General features: G+C 44.9%; 1 protein-coding gene across 3 annotated transcripts in view; it reads right to left on the reverse strand.

Annotated features, from left to right (window-relative positions):
- The window catches only part of cdk18 (cyclin dependent kinase 18), a 45,558-nt gene extending 28,250 nt beyond the window's left edge, over positions 1-17,308 (reverse strand). Inside the window, exon 1 of one of the 3 annotated variants that reach the window (XM_030364093.1) lies at positions 14,834-17,308. In XM_030364093.1, the coding sequence (XP_030219953.1) occupies positions 14,834-14,860 (27 nt within the window). In that variant the 5' untranslated portion in view covers positions 14,861-17,308. Of the gene's footprint in view, positions 1-4,433; positions 4,583-8,073; positions 8,851-14,833 lie in introns of those variants that run through there. The other 2 variants (XM_030364100.1, XM_030364107.1) reach the window with 2 other exon arrangements.
- Between the last annotated feature and the right edge of the window lie 9,654 nt (positions 17,309-26,962).

The following is a 26,962-nucleotide window of genomic DNA, read 5'->3' on the forward strand; positions in this document are numbered from 1 at the left end:
CCTCTATATCTCTCATTCTCCCTCTATCCCTCTCCTTCTTCTCTATCTCTCTCCTTCTCCCTCTATCTCTCTCCTTCTCCCTCTATCTCTCTCCTTCTCCCTCTATCTCTCTCCTTCTCCCCCTATCTCTCTCCTTCTCCCTCTATCCCTCTCCTTCCTCTCTATCGCTCTCCTTCTCCCTCTATCTCTCTCCTTCCTCTCTATCGCTCTCCTTCTCCCTCTATCCCTCTCCTTCCTCTCTATCGCTCTCCTTCTCCCTCTATCTCTCTCCTTCTCCCTCTCCCACGCCTCTAGAGTGGACATAGAGGTAATTTCTTAAAATCAATGATAACAATGATTGTCTTTGTTTTCTTCTCTGAGACATAACACGTTAGGCTACTTTGCTTTTATTTAATGGCATTGAGCATGGGCTGAATGTGTTTTTTCGTTCAATACAAGTCTGTATTTTGGTACAGCAAGTCGAAAAATAATTACAATTTGCTAATTAGTAGCTAACTTGAAAAAGTATTTTACATCCTTAAAGGAGAATCGTTTGATCATTCACTGCAAAGCATTAAAACTATTATTTATTGAACTATTATGCCTCAACACGATCGTCTTATCCTGCTGGCCATCCTAGTTCAACAAGCCCTGGAAAAACTGGATATTTCATGTATTGTCGATCTCGTAATGCACCAGAATCTTTTGATCTGTATGATTTGAAGCTCACATGGAAAGCACCTTTCTTGTTAGCAACACTCTCATTTGAATATGTGGTTTGTATAGAATGCATTAAAAACGATTTGACACAGTAATGGTTTTAGAAACTATGGCTCCCTTTTAAGAGGACACATTGGTTACAATTTTTTACAATATTTTGCGGATTTGAAGGGGATCTTGCACATTGTCCACAAATGCGTATTGTGTACAGAACAGACTGAACACAACATTCTCCCTCTGGAAATTTAAAAACATTAGCCTCATTTGATTTTAATTGGTACATTTTTCAGCATGGGGACAAATGCTATATCTAAATGAACTTCCTGAAATCATAGGGTTTTAAATAGCCTACAAGATCTTCTGAAACTGCTGCTTTTGTGGTCCGCTATTATTTGATAACACATTGAAAATGTAAACAATTACCCTTCTGTCCTGGCTGCTCATTGAGAAGTGGGTCAGCTACAATAAACACATGAGCTGAGCGTGTCTTATGGTTCACCGGGCCTATGAGCTATGACACATATTCATGTGCGCTGCCTAACACAACACATGATGCGTACATGTGCTATATCTGTGTCTCAGCCACAGTGTTTTTGTTTCCCTCCTCTACGCCTTTTGTCTCTTTTTTCTCTCATTTGTTAGTTCATTATGTTCACTGACCAGAGATCAGTTTGATGAAGGTCTAGGAGCGAAACATTACGACTAATAAAGGTGATCATTATCAAAGGTGTAGTAAAGGTGATCATTATTATCTTTTTTTTAAGGTTATGACATTTTCAAGATTGGTCTAGTACAATAAATATACACCTTTTAATGAAAAGCCAACCCCATCACAAGCCATAAGTGTAATCCTGGTTGCGTTTGGTATGGCTGAAGTTAACCATGTGGATAGATGGTCAGCTTTGAAAGATTGTGTTTTATTTAAGTATGTACATAATTGCGTAGTCCTTTCTACTTTTCTATTCAGAACGCTGTGCTCAGCTGGAAAGACCCTGAGAAGGTTTGTGCATTGAAGGTAAAACCTGAACGAACGCGTGCAGAACGCAGCTTTAGAACGCACAATAGAGAGGGAAGCACAGCTTCAGAATACCTGCCCACGTCAAGGCTTGTGGTGAGACATAAATAAATAGGACTCCTCTTTCTTTCTTTCTTCAGAACTTTGTGTCTTCTCCCGTCATGCCATTTACTTTCCTGTGGTGAAACAGCAGATTAGTGTGCGCCCGTGCACGTGAAGGGAGAAAAAGAAAAAGAGCACAAATGTTTGTGTGTCTACAACGTCCATGCATCTGTGAGTGTGTTGTCGTGTGGGTTTGAGTGTGTGCATGTGTGTTGATACAGGGTTGATGTGCACTCAAGCCAAACCTTTCCCTGCAGTCACATTACTGTCTGCCCCAGCACACACGCACACACACCAAGCTGCTCATGGTAGCCTTGTCCTTTGAGTGCAGTGCCTCTCAGAGGTGAAAGGGGGCGCTAGGGATGGATTCAGGGGAAACATAATAATAATAGGGTTATTTAATAATGGTTAAGTAACAATGACCAGCCTCTCTGTGGACGTCCCATGCATCACAGAAAATCTGGCCCTGCTCATCTCTTATAATTACATTTCCCAAGGTCCTGATTTGATCCGGACATTGATATTGGTGGTCAGCTGTTTGAAAGACTGAAACATAGCCTTTCATTCAACACAGCCTGAATTATAACCTTTTATTGTTATTATTTTGAATAATTTATTTTGCCAGAATGTTCTTCTTCACATATTACTGTATGATTTAAAGAGGTTAATAGTAAATAGTGTTGGTATTGCAAAGGTAGGTTAACAATAAGATGCATCTTATGTCTCAAAACCGATGCACTTTATCGTGATGAACATTTAAGAGGTCACCTTCAAATGGCACAGCGCTATATGGACACAATAACACTCCTCAAATGATCACTAAAGAAGTGTAAAGTCGATGAGGCCCGGCTGGTATTAATGGTGTACAGTGGAGCGTACTGTTGAGACACCTCAGATTAAGGCTGGTGAATGTTACCGTCAACAACGCAGACGACGTAACAATACATCCTCTGTCTTCCTGCCTCTCTCTGTTTATCCCCAGCCCCTTGGCAGTCCCCTGCCCCTCCTGCCCCATGCATGATGTGTGTGTGGACAGTGGACCTACTGTAAACACTGGGGCTACACAAGCACAACAAACACCTCATGTTGCTGGGTCAACAGCAGACTAGTCCATTGTTGACATGCTCCCTGAGCGCACCGCCGCAAGCAAAGGGCTGATGTCAGAAGTCGGAAAAAAGGAAAAGAAAAACATGTCACAGGCAAAGCCTTGCTGGCTCCTAATGGCTGAAATTGGATCCAATGGGTCTCTTATTGGCTCAACGTGATGTCACTTGATGGGAGGCATCGCCTGCCACCAATTTGAGCAAATTAGAAACAGTGATTGCACCGACTGCCCTTATGGTATCATAATACATTTTATTGTAGTTTGATAAAGTGGTAAATCTTTGGAGAGACTTTTTATAGTAGTTTTGATAGATTTTCCTGTCAAAAGCCCAAATCAGTTGCTCATTATCTAGTAAACAACACACAGCCTTCCCTTTCCTTATAACAAATTGTGTTGTTGCATTTAACACACTATTGGACATTCCTTATCAACATGTATTGCAACATTCAGCTTCACCTCAGAAAACAACGACCAGCCTCAACTCAAACTGAAAAAAGAAAGTATGATAAACATTCAGTGCTTATTTTATGCAAGAATATTTCCGCAATTCCTTTAAAAGGATGTTTTATATCACACACCCACCACTGGTGGGTATGTGCACCACAAGTTATTGTTGGTGTGTGTATCACAGGTTATGGTGGGTGTGTACCTCAGGTTATGGTGGGTGTGTGTACCACAGATTATGTTGGGTGTGTGTACCACAGGTTATGGTGTGTGTGTGTGTGTGTGTGTGTGTGTGTGTACCAAAGATTATGTTGGGTGTGTGCACCACAGGTTTGGTGGGTGTGTGTGCAACAGGTTTTTGGTTGGTGTGTGTACCACAGGTTTTGGTTGGTGTGTGTATCACAGGTTATGGTGTGTGTGTACCACAGGTTGTGGTGGGTGTGTGTTTGTGTTTTTATTTAAATATTATTTTCATAGTTGCATGCAATCAAGTTCTTTCCATTTAAATGTCCCTCCCTGATGTTTTTTACTAACACACTGTCCTCCTTGCACGTATACTGGTGTATTAATGACCCACTGGCACTATTTGCTCAGCCAGCACATTCATCTATATTGTACCGTTTGCATATGAGGTGGTCTGCGTAAAGCTCTTGGTAATTATTTTGTGGTCAACCTGGGGACAAAGGTTGGGAACCCCAACTCCTCCTCCTCCTATCCACTATATTCATTTTGGCACCACCTTTGACGAGAAGCGGTAATGTTCCCCAGCGATACATAGGGTTTTGCCACCGACACTTGTCCATAGGGACTTGACAGACATTTATTCAAAGGATCACTCCATTGCCCCAATCGCAGTGATTGACCACTTGATAGTACAACTGTACAAAAATGTTTAACGTAAAACCATGAGACATATATACCTAATTTTGTCTGCAGTAATTTTCAACAACAGGCTCGGACTCAGCAATCAGGTGTAAGCACACTATGACACCTGCGTTCTAAAATATATATTTCAAGATCGGACACAGCTCTCCTGACCTTTCTGTCTGCCGGGGTGATCTACATCACCTGTGCTGAATGTGTCTCCTCGTCTTGACGTCAGTGCTGCATGTTCCACTTGGGCCTGCTTCCCCCCCTCCCTGGAGGAGATAGCGGTGACTCACAGCCCCGCCCCCGCCGTCCTCAACATACGATCACACACCCATCCATCGGGGCCCTCTTCTGCTCTTTGACGCCGGGGGGGGGACGGTATCACGGGTAAAGAAAAGATGGCAATGATCTAAAGCTCCTCGGCTCCTCTGCTCCCCCTGAGAGCTTTGGGGGGAGGGGGGGATGACCTGCCAGGCCAGCCACCGCCAACCGCCTCATGACCAGATCAGCTGTGTCACGCTACAGGCCTCAGAGAGATAGCCAGATGTAACAGCCGTTGCATGACGCCACTGTGGTGGTTTGGTGTTGGAGAGGAATGGATTCATTCGGAGAGCACACAGACTGCCGGGGAGTCATACCAGTATTTGAGACTGTTTGTAAAATGTCGTTATGCATAGCTGTTACTGTAACTAGGGCGGCAGTAGCTCAGGAGGTAAAACGGGTTGACTGGTAACCGGAGGTTTGCTAGTTTGATCCCCGGCTCCTCCTAGCTGAGTGCCGAGGTGTCCCTGGGCCATACGCCTCACCTTGACTGCTCCTGACGAGCTGGCTGATGCCAGGCGTGGTTGACTCCGTCGGTGTGCTTAGGTGAATGAATGGTTGTCAGTCGCTTTTGATAAAAGCGTCAGCAAAATGCCCTAAATGTAGATGTCAATGTAACTATAACGGTTGCAACGACGCGATGATTAGTTGTGTCAGTGAACGTGTGTGGAAAAGAGAAATGGGTGCATGGGCTCTATCTTGGATGAAATGAAGTCACCTCGGAGGAAACGGATGCAGCCGCTCATTCTAAATCACAGAGCGGATGTGTCTAATACAAGGGGCACCGTTAGTCTGCGAGCACCAGTCAATGCTTAACATTGGATTTAATCCATTTAGATGGTAGAAAATACATTTGTTTGGGTTGCAGATTTGAACAGAGCATTGAACTGTCATTTCTAATATTCCACATCTTATGGGCTTTCAGTGAACTTGTGTTTCAGAGAACAGAATGCTTTGTTCTCAGATGTTGAGCTACTTCTGTGATCACAGCCCCATTACCAATATGTCATAAATAATCCTCCAGTCGTGGCGGACGCGTCTTTGATCTGCTGGGTGGTGTAGGCCTGCTTGTCCTCATGTTCCCAAGATTTTGTCCGGACGGAGAGTCCAGACCGTGAGGCCAAATCCCACATGGGGGCAAAGAACACATTGACTCTACTGTGCTAGATTAATATTTATTAACTAAAGTATTAATCATTTGTTTTAATTTATTACTTGTTCAGAGTTTGAATGAGAGCCACGTGAGCCAAACACAACTACATGTGCCATAGTTGAGGGACAACAATGTTTATCTTCTTCTGAATGAGCTATCTTCAATGTGCTCCAAAAACCTACGATCTGTGTTTGGATATATTTGCAGACATCTTTTTCAACCACCAATTTGTGGATTTTCCAATAGTCATGGATACTGCTGCCGGTTTCAGTAATCAATGAGAGGAACCATTATGAAATATTCAATAAGTTGATGACGAAGAAGTTCAGATTCAAGCATTCAAGTACAAATGTCAAATCTATAAGGACCCAGGTCCCTAATCAGTCACTCTGTACTAATGCAAAACATCCCATGACCAACCATCTAGATACTAGGTACTAGGACCTGATTCTCAAATAAGCAATGTTGACCCCACAGATTGTCAATCACAGAGGCAATTAACGAGCAATAAAGCCTGGAAATAAAGTTCAAGCCAACCAAGAACAATATGGTCTCTTGTTGCAAGCAAAAGAGCAGGCCTTCACAGATGATATAACAAGACACGTTAAGTGGTTTCGCTTACAGCAGGATGACTTTTACCAGACTCCCAAGATGGGCTCGTATCTGGCCACGGGCAACACTGTCGCTGAATGAAGCCCATTCAGAACTACTGCCTCGTTGAAAAAACACACACCAGGGAGACACACACCCCTATGAGATCTTCATGGCTATGGTCACTCTCACACTCACTCAAATATAGTTGCAGACACATCACACCAAAACAAACACACCAAATCATCCATACTGAAATATATATCAGTGAGAAGAAGTAAAAATGGTTGCTTGCATTTAGATCATACTGCAGGAGTCATGATTATAATCATCATGAATCACCATTCAGAATGAAAACCTATGACAGAGTCTAGACTGGAGTTACTCCTATGTTCAATTCCAAGTTAAGAGTGCAAACACCACAAGAAACAGAACAGACAGTTAACAGCTTAAACAATCTCGCAGAGTAGGGTTAAGTAATTACATGTACATTTAAAGAAAGGTGAGATGACTATAGCTATGTCAGGAGTTGATGAGACAACAGACACCACCATCACAGGTCAGTGAGTTCTCACTCACATTACTCACTGGTTACTGACATTCAAGCTGCTCTTAAACAAGTGTCATGGTGTAAATTATGCACACGAGCAACACTTTCATGGCCACCCTCACAATCACAGAAGCAAAAACATACATAGATCCACCCATATCGATACTTATTTCTCAGATTCATGATCGATTGACATGCTAGAACAAAGTATGTGAGTCTTACTCCTGTTTGACGTATCCCTATCCCCTGCAGTAGAGATACCTTCGGTTGCTGAATGTGTCTCTGCTCCTGAGAGCAGCATAAGGACGGTACACATGGTGTCCGTCAGGACCCGGGGATCACAAGAGAGCCCATTCAAAACACAAACCCCTTGCTGGCGTTTGTTTTAAGGTGGTGCTACTGTCATGTGACTTGAGATGTGAACTAGTGCTGTACTGTATTATCATGAACTCGCTCCAGGAGAGAAGCTGATTTATGCGCTGCCAATGGTTGGAGAAAAAGCCATAATAATCCATAATAGCACCATTGTTTTATGTTGGTATTATCACTAAGGGCTAATGAGTGTCACAAGGATAATGAAGCTAACTACATATTTAATATGTATATGAAAATATATATATTTAATAAAAAATGATAATGAATAGGTCTGTATGATCGAACCAAGAACAAACACTAAGTCGATGAAGATGTGTGTAGACACATACCCACATACACACCCTCTGCTCGTGTAAACAGTGTGTGTGTGTGCTGCAGCTTAGACAACTGGGATTAAAAGTGCCCTTGTTGCCTTAACACTCATCCACACGGTCAGTGCACACCTGAGCACTGATGCCTGGGGCACACATTGAGACAGCAGCGAGACCCACAGAGAGACTGAGCGAGAGACACATGGAGGGCATGCTGCAGTTTTGCTTTGGTTGCTTTGGCATATAAGGACAAAATAACTGAAACGAATGTAACGCATGTTCATCTAAGCCATCAGACCAACCATTGATATACCTCCTTCACCGGACCCTCGTCTCCACCTCCGTATATCGCTATGACTTAACAAATCTGGGTGCCACCTGAAAGGTTCACACACCTGCTACTGCTCCTCAAACCCACAAACCCCCGAGGCAAGATGAGGTCATTATCATGCAACGGCCAACATAGATGACACAAGTTTGTAGAGGAGTGGGGAGAGGGAGGGGAGGGGTGGGGGGGGGGAGTCATTGCTTACTTACAGGAGTGACGAGATCATCCACAGGCTTCTCCTCTCCCTTCTCTCTCTCTCTTTACGTCCCCGTCTCTATCTTTAAGCCACTCGATCGAGCCTGCCTCCCACGGTGCCGGCTAAATCCACAGCCTCCGCTCGCTGCAACGGGCAGGCGGAGGGGGATGGCGAGGACCACGAGGAAGAGGAGGACCACGAAGAAGCAGAGGAGCACCCTCTGGAAGCTCAGGGATGGGGGGAGAAGGTCAGCAGTGCCCTGGCCAGGACGCAAGATGAGGACTGAATGAAGATCTGGCAGACTGGAGTGCATGAGGCACGGAGAGAGAGAGGGGGGGGCGGGGGCATATAAATAAACACACACACATGTGCGCGCTTGCACCTAGCATGCAGTGAGGGAGAGAAGGAGGCGAGGAGAGCGAAGCTGTGCGCAGGGCTTAAAATAGTTGGCCCTAGTCCCCTCCCCTTCCCCGGCTTCAAGCCGCCCTCATCGTTATGGCAACGGCCAATCCGTGCACTACGAAGCCCTGGCTCCCCTTGTGGCCTGTCGTGTTGACGTAATTCTCACAAACCGGGCAGGAGCCGTGGAGAGCCTGTGACTACATAGTGTGCTATATGTGAGCATGTGCTTATCAACGGTCACTTAGCGCTGTGTGTTTAGCATCCAAATGCTGCAGCGGTGTGTTTAGTACATTTACATTTAGGGGATTTAGCAGACGTTTCTTTCAAAGTACCCTGCAGAACGATTTATCCACACATTCACACTCCGACGGCGGAGTCGAACCACACAGAGCGACTCAGAGACACCTCGCACTAATTTAAAAATAGTGTCGAGGTGGTTGACGGTTTGGTTGACGGTTACCCCGTCAACAGCTCTACTCCTGAGCTTCTGCCGCCCGGACTAGTCAGTCAGCTAGGCGGTCCTTAGCTCTTCCTCACGAGCGACCATCTGGGAGCAGGCGGGGGTCTGTGTGTCAGCTCGCTGGGGGCCTGAGGGTGAGGAGCTCTTGGAGTCAACAGGTCCGCAGGGGGCCCTCGTTTCTGGAAGTCTGATGGTTCTCTCGTCTCTCCCCCCCATGACTCCTCTCGTCTCTCTCCCCCTCATGACTCCTCTCATCTCGGCCACCTCACGACGGTCTCTCTCTTCTGTCCCGTCATGACGGTCCCTCTCTTCTGTCCCCGTCATGACAGTCTCTCTTCTCTCCCCAAATGACGTTCTCTCTCTTCTCTCCCCGTCATGACGGTCTCCTCTCTTCTCTCCCCAAATGACGTCCTCTCTCTCGTCTTTCCCTGTCACTGACGGTCTCTTCTCTTCTCTCCCCGTCATGAAAGTCTCTTTCTTCTCTCCCCGTCATGACGGTCTCTCTCTTCTCTCCCCGTCATGAAAGTCTCTCTCGTTCTCTCCCCCTCATGAAAGTCTCACTCTTCTCTCCCCTCATTTGAGTCCCCTAATGTCATGAAAAACCTGTGCACTCCCAGAGCAGCCCCTCGGGTGTCTCCAGAGCTCCAGCATCAGATAAATCGACTGTTTAATTGTAGTTCTCTCCGTCTCTCTCGGTCTGACGTTCGCTCTTCAGCTGCTCTCTCCCTGAATCTGATGGGGAGACCCACAGACGGGTAATGGGGAGGACCAGGAGGCTCTCAGCTCCGCACAGGGCCGGTGATGGACAGGGCTGGGGAGGGACAGGGCTGGGGAGGGACAGGGCTGGAGAGGGACGGGAGGCCCTCAGCTCCCCACATGGCTAGAGAGGGCCCCCCTCAGGGCTGGGGAGGGACAGTGCAGGCAGGCAGGGTGGAAGGCAGTTGGAAAAGGTGATTGACAAGAGGGGGAAAGCTGGTAGCACGCTAAGTACGGTAAGCGGCCTCTGGCCGAGCATCTGTTAAAGAAGAACCTGATGGGTTACATGAAGACCGCTTGGGACTGAAGGACTCCCCAAGAGTATAAGGAGCAAATAAGGCTGGCCGAAGCTAAACCCTCTTCCTGGGTCTGCTAACGTCTGCGGCCCTATGTTGCCCCCGACCCAGGCCCGATCCAAGGGTGATCCTCCTAAGAGACAGGAGACCCAGGTCCAGCAGAGCCTACCTTACCTTTTTCATCCCCAGCCCCCTTGTCCCTCCTTTGCCATGGTTTAAATAAAGATGCCTGAATGGGTTTAAGCCACAGCCGTTTCAGCATTTACTGACTGTACACACAAGCGCACACACAGGTGCACGCACACAGCACTAAAGGCGTGCGTGGTAAAGTCAACACCCATCCCACTGATTGCATCACGAATCATTGCCATATGAGTCTGCCTTATGTGGAGTAAGGTGGCTGAAGCGTGGTTCAGTTAGCGATACAGCCTGAGAACTTTGCCCTACACACACACACACACATACAGACATACACTATTAAGCTGATCAATACATATGAACCTCAAGACCTATACACATTTGTTTGACTTGAGAGAAGTTAATGAGCAGATCTGGATACTCCAGGTTATAGATTTAGATACAATACTCTTTGGGCTTTGTCCTCCATAGTAATTGACACACACACACCCACACGTACCACACACACATATACGTACACACACAAACGTACATACACACACACACACACACACACACACACACACACACACACACACACACACAAACACACACACACGTACGCACTCACTGACACAGCACACACAACGTATGTAAACACAACACGTACACGCACACGTACTCACACACCCCACACACACACACACACACACACACCACACACACACACACACACACACACACCACACACACACACACACACACACCACACACAAACACACACACACACACACACACACATTCACACACAAACCTGAAAATAAGCTGACCAACACATAAGAACCTCAAGACAATCCACATTTGTTTGACCGGAGAGAAGTTAATGAGCCGTTTTGAATTCTCCAGGTATGGATTTAGTTTCCAAAACTAGTTTCCAACACTTTGATCCTAGCTGTTAAATTGTTTTTTTGTGCTACATGGTTACACTGCAGGAGACACCGCCTACGATGCAGTGGGAAAGCCTTGAGAGAAGGGCCCCAACATCTCCACCTCAGCGTAATCAGCTCTCGCCTCATGAGTAGGAGGCTGCGTGCCATCTTATTAGATCAACAGTGTTTATCAGTCTGATGGTAGCCGCTTCATAAAGAGGCCAGCTGAAGAAAGGCAAGCACATCAACTGACACGGGTGAGGATAGCCAGAAGGTAGTCTGAGTTGGCATCCAGCCTTTTTCCATACTTGGTAGTACAGTAAATGTGCAGTACTGGGTTGTATTACCGCACAATTTCAGTTCTGTGTTGTATTACAGTACTATGTTCAATACTGTATTGTAGTAGAGTATATGTTCAGTACTATGCTGTAGTACAGTTCTATGTTCAGTTCTATTTTGTAGTACAGTACACATTCAGAACTGTGTTGTAGTACAGTACAATGTTCAGTACTGTGATGTAGTAGAGTATACCAGTCAGTACTGTGTTTCTACTACAGTAGTATCATCAGTAGTGTGTTGTACTACGTATATGTTCAGTTTCTGTGTTGTAGTGCAGTATATGTTCAGTACCGTGTTGTACTACAGTATATGTTCAGTACTGTGTTGCACTACACAGTATATGTTCAGTACTGTGTTTGTACTACAGTAAATGTTTAGTACTGTGTTGTACTACAGTGCTATGTTCAGTACTGTGTTATACATACTTCACCTCGGGTTCAGGATGCGATCAGCGTTTAAAAAACATAATAAAGTTTAGAGATCACTCTCTTTCTAGGAAGGGACTTATTGTATGCAAGTTTTTGATAGATAGGGGCGGAAGTGCGCTGTGAATAGCTACCTCAAGCATTAATCGGCTTGCTGAAACAATCAGTCCATTTCTTTCTGGAGTGCACTCAACTCTGGAGTTCTTGACAAATAATTAAACCCTTTCTCCTCATTGCAATCCATTTGCCTTATCCTCGGCAGTTGCCTACGATTGACAGGCTGTGGTTTAATTTGCACTACATTCCAAGTGTAAAAATACTGTGTTCAGATAAAGAGACCTTGGATATACCAGGTTTGGCATCCTTTCTTGATTGTAGTTTTTTCTTTTCTCTTCTTAAACATTAACACATAGGCTCAGTGTTGCCTATTAGATAAGATTATCACTGCCACTGGGTACATGGTGACACGACCATATCAAACATGAATATAACAGGAATATAAATGCTCTTTCCTTGTGTAGAGGAATAAATAAAGACCTGCATTTATTCCTACATATTATTGAATTAACATTTATTACTAATTGATAATTAGTATTGTTGCACTGCAAATCATTTCATTTTATAAAACACCCTATATTTAATTCCCACAAATTCAATTTTTTAAGTAAATGTTATCGATTTTTTGCCCAACATTAGGGCTTTGTTACATCAAGCACACACACTAACACACACGCACGCGCACACAAACGCACGCAACGCGCACACACGCACGCACGCACGCACACACACACACACACACACACGCACTAGTGATACAAATCTTCAGGTATGTCAAACCTTAACATATTTGCTTGTAGTTTGCAGTGCTTCTCACTCTCTCACTCTCTCATTTGTTCTATTGAGCTCAGAACAACAGGCATAGTGGAAGCCAGCTGCCGGTGCCAAGACATTCTTCCAAGTGATTAGAACGTCCTTGAACTTCTGCTTACCGTTATAACAAACACAAACAAGCAATTAGACATGTTACTGTATGCATACAGTAAATACCCGTTCTCTCTATCGCACGTAAAAACTGTAGGCACAGGGAACTAAAAATGACTCGATATGATTGACACAAAAGATTAGAATTCCAGCCAGAACCACAGTTAATGAAGAAAGCTTTTTGGGGATAACTGGTACACACAGTTTACGCACCTTCCATCATCGTCATTCCATCGGCCTTAGATACATTTCAATAAAGAATAATAGGTGCCGTTTTCTGAATTATAAACTAAATCAATCATGGGTGAGTTTGATACTAGAATATATTCATCATTTATTCATCACTGCTGGTTCCCATATCAAACGTTTTATTAAGAATACAGACATACAATACGTCATTAATGGCACAACGAGTTCTGCAAACTAGCATCACTGAAGGACAAAACCGGAGATATCTGATTGAGAATTATTCATAATTCGGGGCAATTGCCCTAACAAATCTTGCTTTTAGCTCTCTGTCACTGGGTCATGTAATTTAGAGAGTAAGGATATCCATTCACCGCACTGAGGCAGATGATGAATGAGGGTGAGTTGGTGTTATCCAGTGCCTTTCAGTGTACACTCATCCTGAGTGGACTGAGCAGAAAGAAAAAGGTCAAAATGTTGTTGTACTGTAACATAATATGCAAACAACAAAACAATAGTACATCCTAATGAGGACTATTCAAGTGACCAACTATATACTTTCCTGTCCCCGTTATGACATTGGGCAAAAGGTCAGGTCCGAACATGGCTTTAATAGAGCCTGACTGGACCGGAAAAGCGGAGTTGAACACCCTGATGATCAATAAATGATCAATAAATGGTGGGTAGCGCCAGGGGCAGATCATTTAATAACCGTTACCAGGCAACAATACACAACTCTAATTGAGTCAAATGAAAGGTTTTCTGCTATAATAATACCCTCTTGGGAGATGCCCCCACAATCACAATAATAACGTTCTCCATACCTATTTCAAAACAGTAGATTTTAACAGAGCACGAAAACCGCCAGCTTTTGCGAGCATTCTTGAAATTCTTGAGTGTGTGCATGCGTGCGTGCGCCGGCGTGTGTTGGTGTGTGCGTGTGTGTGTGTGTGCGTGCATGCTTGCTTGTGTGCGTGCGTGTGTGTGTGCGTACGTGTTGGTGCGTGCGAGCGTGTGTGTGTGTGCGTGCTATTTGTAACCGATAGACGTCGAACAATACGTCAAATGTAGATAAGAATAGCATACGTGTGGGTTAAGAACAGGAGATCAATAAATTGGCTCTCTGGGAGCCGGCCCCATATGTAAGACAAACTTCACATGGCATGTTAGTGTTTGTTTTCGTAATTATTGCATTGCCTGTCTTTCCCTGCATTTTGCTGCTCCAATACCAGACCAGGATTACCTTTGCCCCCTATTAACTTAGTGCAAAAAAAATTAGGCCAGTTAATTGTCTGTGAAACAACAGATGCATTGTAATGGCTCACTGGCTACTACTAAATATTTTTTCAGCAAAACTATGCATCATTATATCTTCATTGTTTGTGAAGATCTGTTTGTATCTAAATTATATTGGAGTAAACTATTTAGTCTCCCAGTAAAAACCCTAAATGAGATTAGGAATGAGCAGTAAGCAATTTCCAACACAGCTCATGATTTGTAATAGGCTGGATCCAGAAGAACTTTGAACTTCCTTGGGATTTAACGGGTATTTTCTTGTTCTTGACGGAACAAAAGTATTGTACTGCTCTTTCTCTCTACCCATGTTTCCTTTTGGAGAACATCAGTGTTATTATTAACACACCATGTCACACACAATAGCCATTAATATACACATAGAATAAGTATTTTTGGCTCAGTAAAGGGCTGAAGCACTTATTGATCCATCACAAATCCACAATACAATGTCAAAACACTGAAACATCAATATTTTGAATCGTATATATCAAAAAATCTTTACAAAATAGGTGCGAAAAAGATATTAGGTTCAAAAAAGTAACATGAATATGCATTTTGTCTGATAACAAAGGCAGATGTGAAGTACCTTCAGTAACAAACATCTGGAAGGCATCAGTAGAGACACGTGGAGGCAGGCAGAGACGTAGAGAGGTAACAGGCAGCGAGAAACACAGGTGGGGTGAGCCCGGAAGAAAGCTAGAGACAGGAGACAGGATGAGGCCGGTGCTTATGGTGGTTGTCTCTCTCCCACTCCCTCTCTGTACAGTTGAAGTATATTACACAACTTCTTGACATCTCTTGAAGTACAGATCATTGCTGGTGCCAAATATCACACTTTCACAGAAAACCAATCAAGTGTACACACACACACACACACACACACACGCACACACGCACACGCACACACACACACACACACACACACACACACACACACACACACACATACTGGTGATGCATTGAAAAGCAAATTCTAATGGGCTAGGTAAGCTATTTGTATTTGTATGATTAACGTGTTAAGTCTTCCGGTCGATAGATAGGTGGGATATCTAATGATAAATGGTGGATCTATAAGGGTTTCAAATATCCAACATAAAACATCCTATATATTTTATAATGCTAAACTTGCAAAATGCATTATAATGAGGGTAACTGTTTATGCTCAATCAAAAGTTTACCACAACTACATATTCACTATGAAGACACATCCGGCAAACAAATTATATTTTCTTTTCTTTTGCATAGATGCTCCCTTTCACATAAATCCCCTTCTTCTTGAACCACACCGACTTCGACTGGAGTGTCTAGCAGCAGCACTCCTGTCAGAACCAATAACTGAGTAACGAGCCTTGTGGTTTTCATGCCGCCAGCTGAAACGGGAAACATCACATTAATTATGCTGGTTGACACTAATTAGCTACTTTATGACATGAGGCAGAAAAATGGACAAAACATTGGCCTCTCTCGTGGCGGACCACTGCAGGAGCTGTCTGACTGGGGATATTATGGGATGGCGTGAAGTGGGCGCGTAAGCTCTGCACAGCGAGGATCCACTAAAATCCACTAAAAATAATGGCATTCTTGTGTACTAGTACAATAAGATGTAATAAAAGTAATTCTGATTCTGAATCTAATTAGAACCAGTCATGTTGATCGTTTAAATTTTAGCCAACACTTCTAAATCTCTCGCCGTAAACAGTATAGGCTACGAAGTCGAACCACACAAATGAACCGACCAATTAACCGATCACCCATTAAGACTGTCTGTGAGAGAATCGGATAAAGAAAGTTAAGTTAAACAATTTCAGAGGAAAGACTAGTCTACCTACTCAGATTGACGGTCCTGAATACAATACAGGCTTGTAGAAGAACCCGTCCACTTCCCAAGTGGCCGGGTTTTGTCAAGAAGATGATTCCCTTCTAATGAGGAAAGCCTGTTTCAGACCCTGCTGTCGGACTTCACCTACCACCTTTGAAAGGAATCCCCTAAGCATGTCCGTCTGTAATGTGCCCTGGCTTCCAGCAGACGGCAGCATATCCTTAAAGATCATAACATGAAGCCAAAGTAGCAGAATTTCAGGCATAGCCAGGGTCAGAGGGCAACAACATCAGTATCAGAGGTCACCAACATCAGAGAACACCAACATCTTACTTGTATGCATACTTGTAGTTCACCTGTACAATCTTATACTTGTAATAAACTTTATGATTATCATTTATTGTTTGAGTATATTCAAAAGAGCAGGCAAAGTAAGCATTTTACTGCTAGTTGTACAACAAATAAATACAAATGTGAACCTTGAACTCACCTACCTCCTTTTATTTCCAATTATATCTTCCCTGCAGGATGTAATCTCCAAGACATACTTGCATTGACATCAATTTATTACCAATAAATTATAAGAGAAATCCCAAAATAGTTCCAACGATGTTGGTCATGTACCACAAAGACCAACTCATAGTCAAACATCACTATTTAGCTCCGCATTATATGATGTTGGGGAAGATGGAGATGGTCTCATGAGACCTTCCCAGTATTCCAGTTTGAGTACCCCAGGAATTTCAGTCTGGCATTGTCTGCGTAGCAATTGATTTCCACATATGAGCATGGCCTTGCGTTGTCCAAAAAACTCTAAACTAAAATAAATCAACCAATCAGAATTAATAACTAAGTGACCCTCTTGCTGTCAGTTAATTCAATTCAGTTAATCTTTTATCATCTGGCCTACGGATCAATTAGTTTGATTGCTTCATCATTTGTTGTGATTTCCTCAGACAATTGTTTAATCCCGGGACAGAACAATCTGCAGACTTGCAGGCTGGGGCGCTGCTTTCTTCATCACAAAGTAAAACATCCTCTTATCATTTTGAATGTCTGGGAGACTCTTTCCACGGGCTAGCGGCTGGACTGATCTACAGAGATAAACACTATGTGTGCTCATGAGACCACGATAGTCTCAGCCGGCTAGGACGGGTCGAGCAGAGGGTGCCATGCTGTAATTCGGACGCCCCTTTTGTTCCAACGTCTCAATGGTCCGAAATATTTCCCATTAGATCGACATGCCACTATGCCGACGGTTCAATGTTAGGAGAACGGAACCCATTGTTCCGAAGGGCCGTTTGTCCGATAAGTCAAAGAAGAGGCACATTAGGCTGACGGTTCAATATGCCGAATAGGCATATTGAACCTATTGAATTGAATTTTTTTTACCTCTCTCTCTCTCTGTCTCTCTCTCTGTCTCTCTCACTCTCTCTCTCTCTCTCTCTCTCTCTCTCTCTCTGTGTGTCTCTCTCTCTATCTCTCTATCTCTCTATCTCTCTCTCTCTCTCTCTCTCTCTCTCTCTCTCTCTCTCTCTCTCTCTCTCTCTGTCTCTCTCTCTCTCTCTCTCTCTCTCTCTCTCTCTGTGTCTCTCTCTCTCTCTCTCTCTCTCTCTCTCTCTCTCTCTCTCTCTCTCTCTCTCTCTCTCTCTCTCTCTCTCTCTCTCTCTCTCTGTGTGTCTCTCTCTCTCTCTCTCTCTCTCTCTCTCTCTCTCTCTCTGTCTCTGTCTCTGTCTCTCTCTCTCTCTCTCTCTCTCTCTCTCTCTCTCTCTCTCTCTCTGTCTCTGTCTCTGTCTCTCTCTCTCTCTCTCTCTCTCTCTCTCTCTCCTCTGTCTCTGTCTCTCTCTCTCTCTCTCCTCTCTCTCTCTCTCTCTCTCTCTCTCTCTCTCTCTCTCTCTGTGTGTGTCTCTCTCTCTGTCTCTCTCTCTCTCTCTCTCTCTGTGTGTCTCTCTCTCTCTCTCTCTCTGTGTGTCTCTCTCTCTCTCTCTCTCTCTCTCTCTCTCTCTCTCTCTCTCTCTCTCTCTCTCTCTCTCTCTCTCTCTCTCTCTCTCTCTCTCTCTCCTCTCTCTCTCTCTCTCTCTCTCTCTCTCTCTCTCTTATATGTAGGCTTATTCGGCATATTGAACCGTCGGCCTAATGCCCCTCCTTTTTGAAAAGTCGGACAAACGGCCCTTCGGAACAATGGGTTCCGTTTTCGTAACATTGAACCGTCGGCGTAGTGGCATGTCGATCTAATGGGAAATATTTCGGACCATTGAGACGTTGGAACAATTACGGTGTCAGAATTACGGGCAGGCCCCGAGCAGAGACGGCTTGGGGCCTCATCTGCCCCGCGGGGGGCTAATTGATTAGCCTTGTATGACATGATATGGCAGCCCTTAAAATGATACATAATAGTGAGGACGTGATGATAAGAGAGAGTTTAGAAGTAGGCCTGTACTTCTGCTAGTAGGTTCCTAGAAGTTAATTATTTATAGCTCTTACAAATGGTAACTGAGGATGATTTAATTGACGGGTCTGTGAACTCACACCGCAATTAGCGGGACGAACTATCATCCCTTTCAAAAAGAAGGCAGGATATCATTCTTTGTTCATTGCCATGTCAGGCTGATTTATATGGTCTTAAAAGTACAGAGGAGGAGTGTAAGAGATCCACATGAATAAAAGATAGCGGCGCTAGAGTGCTTAGCCCCCCTCTGCAACGCCTCTACTAACTCTCAAAAGGTAAGGCTCACACTGAGGAAAGAAAGAGAAAGAATTGGGGAGAGATTAATTTATGAGAACCAAATCGACAGAGGGATCTCTGTCTGGACGGCCAGGTTGGCAGCTGGTCGTTCTAGTACATGGGAAATATATGAGACCAGACGATAGATTAGACAGAATAAGGCTCATTGATTCCCAATGAGGTTCTGAATGTTTGGCAGCAGAAAGCAGAATAGGAAGTGCTGTATTAATTAATCAAATTGAATCACTCTATCACCAAAACAATGATTAAAGGGAATTGTCTCTTGGTAATCATGTGCTTGTAATTGTATCTAATAAATAGTTGCGGTGCGGATATCCCCGCTTGGGTGTTGTTGTTTAAGGAAAGTGTCAGTTGTACTTTTTGCAGCAGCAACAATTTAAACACAAGCCAGAAACGTCAACCCTGCTCCTTGAAAAGCAAGCAACTGTACAGTTTAAACTGTCTGATGGCTTTAATGCAACTAAAACTGAAGATTGAATTGGTCGATTTAGCGTATTTTTTAAAATAATAATAATAATAATAATAGCATATTGCATTAGGAATGGTATTAGTGTGTTTAAGTTTTCTTGGCAGGAATGATACACTGTAGGTATCATTATGCTACGCCGGTGTGCTAATATAACATAATTTTAAGGGAAGAAGATTGCAGCCTTTAGAAGGGATAAGCAGAAGCTATTGTGGCTGGAGAGTCTGGGATACATACACATTCCCAAGCATTACTACTGCTCGACTGCTCTACATGCTCCAATATGCTTATAGATCATATTTTCCCCTTCAAATAGTCAGTCAATAATGTGAATCTTGCAATGATGAGCAGAAGCAACGATAATTTTGTAATGGCGTATTTATGGCACTGGGTGGTGCTCAAGTGACAGTTGTAGTTTGAAACTGAGTTGAAGGTTTCTACTTTTCCAACATGGTGGATTCTGGCCTGTTTCCATGTCTGCAGACATTCCTCCCAGTCATTCAGGTGACCAGTATCACATCCAACAGTATCCCTGCAATACTTTGAACGCATGCAAATGAAAGGCACTGGCAACCTAATTACTTAAACCAAATCCCTTCTGCCATCCAACCCCTCTTTCCTAGCGAAGATACTGGAGGAGGTGTTGGTCTCTCCATTTCTCACACATTCCGGAGACTCCCAAAATACAAATTAAATCTATTTTGATCAGGCGGGATGAGCAGAGTGTATACAATGGGATAAAAGGAGCAGTATAGTAATTAATTGGGCGTAAAGTCCTATAAAAGCGTTGAAACAAAAGACATGACGTTTCGGCTACCGGACCAAACCGGTCTCAGAAGGTGGGCGGCTTAGATACGGCGCTCATAAGAAACTCCCCAACTAACGAGAAGTCAAACTAATCAATTGAACTTGATTATGGTGGTTGTCGCCCCGATGCCATAGTTTGGCTGATAATAGCAAACCTTCACTAAACCAACTTTGACAGTTGGGACTCCATGGAGGTACACTATTTAATATCATCCATGTTATGCATAAAAATGAGGGTTCCCTCTCCCATCCACACACTCAATTGGTATTCCTGACACCTCTGAAATGACACAGCCGGCGAGGCTGGCAGCAGGGCTAATAGTGATGGACAGTGGGCTGATTTGTTCCCACAGGGGAGAACACTTGGGATTGGCTAAGATAAATAACTATCCACATTTTGGGATGGCTTCATTAGGGGGGCATGTCTTGTCTAGTAAGTGTTACCCGTGCTGTAAGAGATGAACAAATAATCAATGAGTGAACGAAAGTGATAAAAAAAGAGGGCAAAACCGAACATAGGCCGATACTTTTGGAGCAAGCATTTCCAAGACAGTGTTGAATGCAGCGTTAATTGTTGATTGTGCTGGAGAGAGATAGAAATAGAAAAAGACAAGAGCGAGAGGGTAAGAGGATCAACAGCTGGAAACTAAGGCCCACAATAGGAGCATTAGGGGATCACAGATCCAAATGTCATCAACCATTGTAACCAATCATACAGCAGAAATCACCCAGTGACGACCTAACTGTGCTGACCTTGTGTAACCAAATGGTATTTGCTTTTATTAAGTCCTTGTTGATAACTGATATCTGTTGTTTAATTTTATTTGACTGTGGAAACTTTTATTTTTAAAACTCCTTGTTCCAAGGTTTTAGACGCAGACGTTAATGGGATGAGAATTTCGATGCCAAGTGATGTTACTCCACATTAACCACTGCTAATGTAACAAACAATTCAAGTAGACCAATGCTCAGAATATCATTTGTCCGTTCATAATGTTAAGATGGATGGCTCCCTGATTGAGGATTATTTTATCTGTAAGGGTTTCAGAGACCGAAGGAGACAACACACTCTGTATTTTGGTCATGAGTCACGGCTCGGGACGTCTGCAGAATCACATTCCTCCGCCGGCGCCCTTTGGCCCCAGCCCGCTCCCTCTGTCATGGAAGTGGAGATGTAGCGCTCGTCCAAGTGGCTCCCAAGGGCCACTCAGAGGGAGAACAGACACACTGAAGAGCCCGGGAATGGTCTCTCAAGCATCTAGGTGTGTGTGTGTGTGTGTGGGGCGGTCAGACTGGTTTGTCTGTTGCAGACTTAAAATTGCAGGTATCGGCTCCTGACGGTGACTCACCCCATCATCTCAACAAGTTCACCATTCATATTTATTATCGACTGTTTCTACACGGTGCCTTGCCATCAGAAATTACACTGAAGAGGTTCAGGAGTGCAGAGAGAAAGAGTGCTAAATAAGCACCCAACACACCCAACGGCCGAAGTGGCTTCTTGCTCATAACATACGTGATTTGTGATCAATATTTCATTGCGTCTCTCCCTCCAGCTGCCTTCCAGCCACCTCCTCCAGCACCAAATGGAGTTGTGTTCCACACCAGGGGTCCGGCTGTCACTCACACTGGTTAAGAGCAGCGCCGATACGAATGATTTCCCAGATCACAGCGGCTGTCCAGCGTGGCAGCGTCCAGATGGCAACCCACCCCTCCTCCTTACGAGCCCCCCGTCACAGGTGACCTTTAAGGGGGTCATGGTCTCTTCTGCTGCAAGTCGTAATAACCAACACAAACTCACAGCAGAGAAATACCTGTACCCACTGACTGACACGTGGCTCAGCAGTGCTGTCAGGGAGAGCGAGAGAGGTAATCTATAGTGGTAGAATCCAGAGATGTAATAATGGGAGGCACCGAGAACATTGCGTTCACAACTGGAGCATAAGTCTGCTCGACAATTTTTTCCCAACAAATCCTCACATTGAATCGCCCCCCCTCCCTCCTCCTCTTCCTCCTGAGAGATGAAGCTAGCGTTCCACTGCCGTCAGCCAGCAGTGTATCCTGGTGTAAACACTGCCTGTCAGCCTTTTCTGCGTGGCCGTGCATTATGACTATGAATATTTGAGTTAAAAAGCCTCCATCAGTGAGTTTTTTGTTGTTTTTTATTCTCATGTTAAAAATCTATCGTGGTCATCGGAGCTTACCCACACACACGAGGTGATGTTTACTCTGTGGTCAAATCATTCGATATGAGGCCGGCGTCTGAGGTTTAGTGAGCGGCTTCTCGATCGCTCCCACTCGGGTTTGACATTCAAACAACATCAATAATAATAGGGCTCGCTATTCATTGAAACACACAGTGATCACATCAACCAGGGACAATTACTTTATCCAGACATGGAAAAATGCTCAAAACCACAACAATGATATCAAGTGTTTGGTATTTCTAGTGAATCAAATGATAATGCTTAATACCTACTCCCTGGAAACTGCTTTTCATCATTTGTTTACTCCTGAGCCATGACAATTTATTCAGGATATTACTTCTCACAAATCACGTCAATTTCTGTCTATCTGTCCGTCCATCTGCCTCTCAGCTTTTCTGGGTGGAATGTGAGACTTGACAGCTGCAGTGTTATTCACAGGTCTCAGTTAACAGGATTCACTCTTCAGCACAATAATATTACAATGACAGAAAGAAAGAAGGCAAAATATCAAAAACATAAATTCTACTATTCAGCTTATTGCTGCCAAGATGGGCCGAACAATGTGAGAATAACAGGAAACCATAGACTAGCATAAGCATAAAAAAACAAAGAAAGAACAATGAAACAAAGAAGTAAGTTGACTGTGAAAGTGGGACTGCGGAGGCGACAATGTCTCCAACTATCAACACTTTCACAACCACCACTATCACCACCACCACTGTCACTAACACCACTATCACCACCACCACTGTCACTAACACCACTATCACCACCACCACTGTCACTAACACCACTATCCCCACCACCACTGTCACTAACACCACTATCACCACCACCACTGTCACTAACTATCACCACCACCACTGTCACTAACTATCACAACCACCACTGTCACTAACTATCCCCACCACCACTGTCACTAACACCACTATCACCACCACCACTGTCACTAACTATCACCACCACCACTGTCACTAACTATCACCACCACCACTGTCGCTAACTATCCCCACCACCACTGTCACTAACACCACTATCACCACCACCACTGTCACTAACTATCCCCACCACCACTGTCACTAGCATCACTATCACCACCACCACTGTCACCACCACCACTATCCCCACCTCCACTGTCACTAACACCACTATCACCACCACCACTGTCACTAACACCACTATCCCCACCACCACTGTCTCCAACACCACTATCACCACCACCAATGTCACTATCACCAACACCACCATTTTCACCACCACCACTATAACCATCCCTATCACTACCATCACCACAACCATTATAGCCTTGAGAGCAGGAGATAAGGAGGCTCTGAGCACAGCGGGGCAATACTGGCCCGGGCTATCAGGGACGCTAAGCGTGTACATGCCCAGAAAATCCACGGCCACTTCAGAGACAGTGGAGACACGCGGCAGCTATGGCAGGGCATCCAAGCCATCACCAACTACAGGACATCTACACCAGCCTGTGACAGTGATGCCTCTCTGCCTGATGCGCTGAACGTGTTCTACGCCCGGTTTGAAGCACAAAATGATGTGGTGGCGGAGAAGAACACCCCCTCTCCCGACGAACAAGTGCTACGTCTCACCACGGCTGAGGGGAAAAAGTCACTGCGCAGAGTGAATCCGCGTAAGGCTGCTGGCCCAGACAACATTCCCGGGAGTGTGCTCAAAGGATGTGCAGACCAGCTGGCAGATGTTCTCACGGACATCTTCAACATCTCCCTGAGCAGTGCCACCGTCCCATCGTGCTTTAAAACTACCACCATTGTCCCTGGACCGAAAAAGTCACCTGTGTCCTGCCTCAACGACCACCCGTCGCACTCACTTCTACCATCATGAAGTGCTTTGAGAGGCTGATCCTGAGGCACATAAAGAGCCTCCTGCCTCCCACCCAAGACCCCTGCAGTTTGCGTATCGAGCAAACCGTTCCACCGACGATGCCATCTCAACCACCCTCCACCTAGCACTCAACCACCTGGACAAAAAGGACACATATGTTAGAATGCTGTTCATAGACTTCAGTTCAGCATTCAACACAATCGTCTCCCAGCACCTGATCACGAAGCTGGGCCTGCTGGGCCTGAACATCACCCTCTGCAACTGGATCTTGGACTTTCTGACGGGGAGACCCCAGACAGTTCGGATCGGGAAAAACACCTCCACCACCACCACTCTGAGCACAGGGGCCTCCACATGGCTCGAATCACATCATCAAGTTCGCCAACGATACGACCGTGGTGGATCTGATAGAAAAGAACGACGAGTCAGCTTACAGAGAGGAGGTGAAACAACTGCTAACCTGGTGCAAAGCCAACAACCTGTCCCTGAACGTAGACAAAACCAAAGAGATGGTTGTTGACTTCAGGAGAGCACAGAGGGACCACGATCCGCTGGACGTTGATGGCTCCCCGGTGGAGATCGTGAAGAACACCAAATTCCTTGGTGTCCACCTGGCCGAGAGCTTAACCTGGTCCCTCAACACCGGCTCCACTGTTAAGAAAGCCCAGCAGCGCCTCCACTTCCTGAGAAGGCTGAAGAGAGCCCACCTCCCACCCCCCATTCTCACCACTTTTTTACAGAGTGACCATAGAGAGCATCCTGGGTAGCTGCATCACTGCCTGGTTCGGAAATTGCACCAAACTGGACCGCAAGAACCTGCAGCGAGTAGTGAGGACAGCTGAGAAGATCATCGGCGTCTCTCTCCCCTCCATCTCAGACATTTACACCACTCGCTGCATCCGCAAGGCAACCAGCATTGTGGATGACCCCTCCCACCCCTCCCACAAATTTTTCTCCCCCCTTCCGTCTGGCAGGAGGTACCGGAGCATCCGGTCCGCCACAACCAGACTACAGTACAGCTTCTTCCCCCAGGCCATCCGACTCCTCAACTCTAAGGGACTGATCTGATCATCTCTGTTGCCCTTGGTTTATGCACTATTGCACTATTGTTTAATATTCATATTCATATTTATGAATTATTATTATTATTATTTATATTCCCGCACTACTCAGACACATAGTCATATTTATATTACCGCACTACAAATTCCACGCAGTCACTTTACTGGTTTGCAGTTATATATAGCATGTTGTTGTTGTTGTTGTTGTTGTTGTTGATGTTTTTATTATTGTCGCTCTATGTTGCACCTTTTGTTCTTGGGAAACGCTATTTCATTTCACTGTATACTGTGTATATGGCTGAAATGACAATAAATTATCTTGAATCGTGAATCTTGAATTATCACCACCACCATCACTACCATAACCACTATCAGGGTAGGTCACCCAACCACCAACGCTGACCCCACTAACACCACCACCACTAACACCATCCCCACTGCCATCAGCACCAGTATCAACATTACCTCCCCCACTACCATCAACATTACCACCCCCATTATCACCAGCACCACTATCAACCTCCAGCACTATCGCCACAATCACTACCATGATCAACACAACTATCAACACAACCAACAGTATCATTACCATCACTAGCAGCACCACCACTATAACCACCACCACCACTATCACCTCCACCACTATCACCTCCACCACCACCACTATAACCACCACCAACACTTTAACCACCACCATCAACACTACCCCTATAACTACCACCATAACCACCACCACCACCAAGACCACCACCAGCATCACCATCACCATCACCACCACTATTACCACCACCACCTTCACCATGAACACCACCATCACTATAACCGCCATCACCACAATCACTACTACCAGTACTATGAACAACACTGTCACCACCACCATAAGCATGCAACCACCATCAACTGACCATCACCCACACCAACATCTCTCCCATCATCCCCTACCCCAATCGCCTTTATCCCCACCACATCCACTATTTAATATTTATTCAGTAAATAATATTATATTGTTATAATACCACCGCCATCGCCACTACCACCGCCACTCCCACCATCGCCCCCAGCCATCGTCCCCATCCACCCCCACGATCATTATTACCACCACCAAACTGACCACTTCCACTATCACCACGTGATCATTATTACCACCACCAAACTGACCACTTCCACTATCACCACGTGATCATTATTACCACCACCAAACTGACCACTTCCACTATCACCATGTGATCATTATTACCACCACCAAACCGACCGCTTCCACCATCACCACCACCATGGCAAGCGGGCTGAGCGGTGGAACTGAAAAGAGTCTATCTATCCAGTCAGGCTGGGGTACTCTGGGGGTGCTGGGAGCTGATAATATTTGGGGCAGCCTTATCCCCGTAGTCATTTTGCTAGAATGACACAAAGTACTATTCTATCAGAGATTCAACACTAATACATAGTTTGTATTGTGTCCTCGGTTATCAATTTGTGTCTTCATTCCGATAAGTGAAAGGCTGCGGTTGTCAGCCAGCGAGCAGTGCTGAACGACTGCTGCCGGACTGGGGAGGTGGTGAATGACTGCTGCCGGAGTGGGGAGGTGGTGAAGGACTGCTGCCGGAGCGGGGAGGTGGTGAATGTGGTGGAGCAGAGATTGTCTGCAGCTGTGGCAGATTCTTGCGGCCACTGTGGAAGAGTCCTTATCTCTTTTAACAGCAAGTCGTTTTCCAATCAATAGAGATAAAGAAAGATATTTAGGAAAAAAAC

Source organism: Gadus morhua, chromosome 1 (assembly GCF_902167405.1).
Source record: "Gadus morhua chromosome 1, gadMor3.0, whole genome shotgun sequence".
Classification (NCBI taxonomy): Eukaryota; Metazoa; Chordata; class Actinopteri; order Gadiformes; family Gadidae; genus Gadus; species Gadus morhua.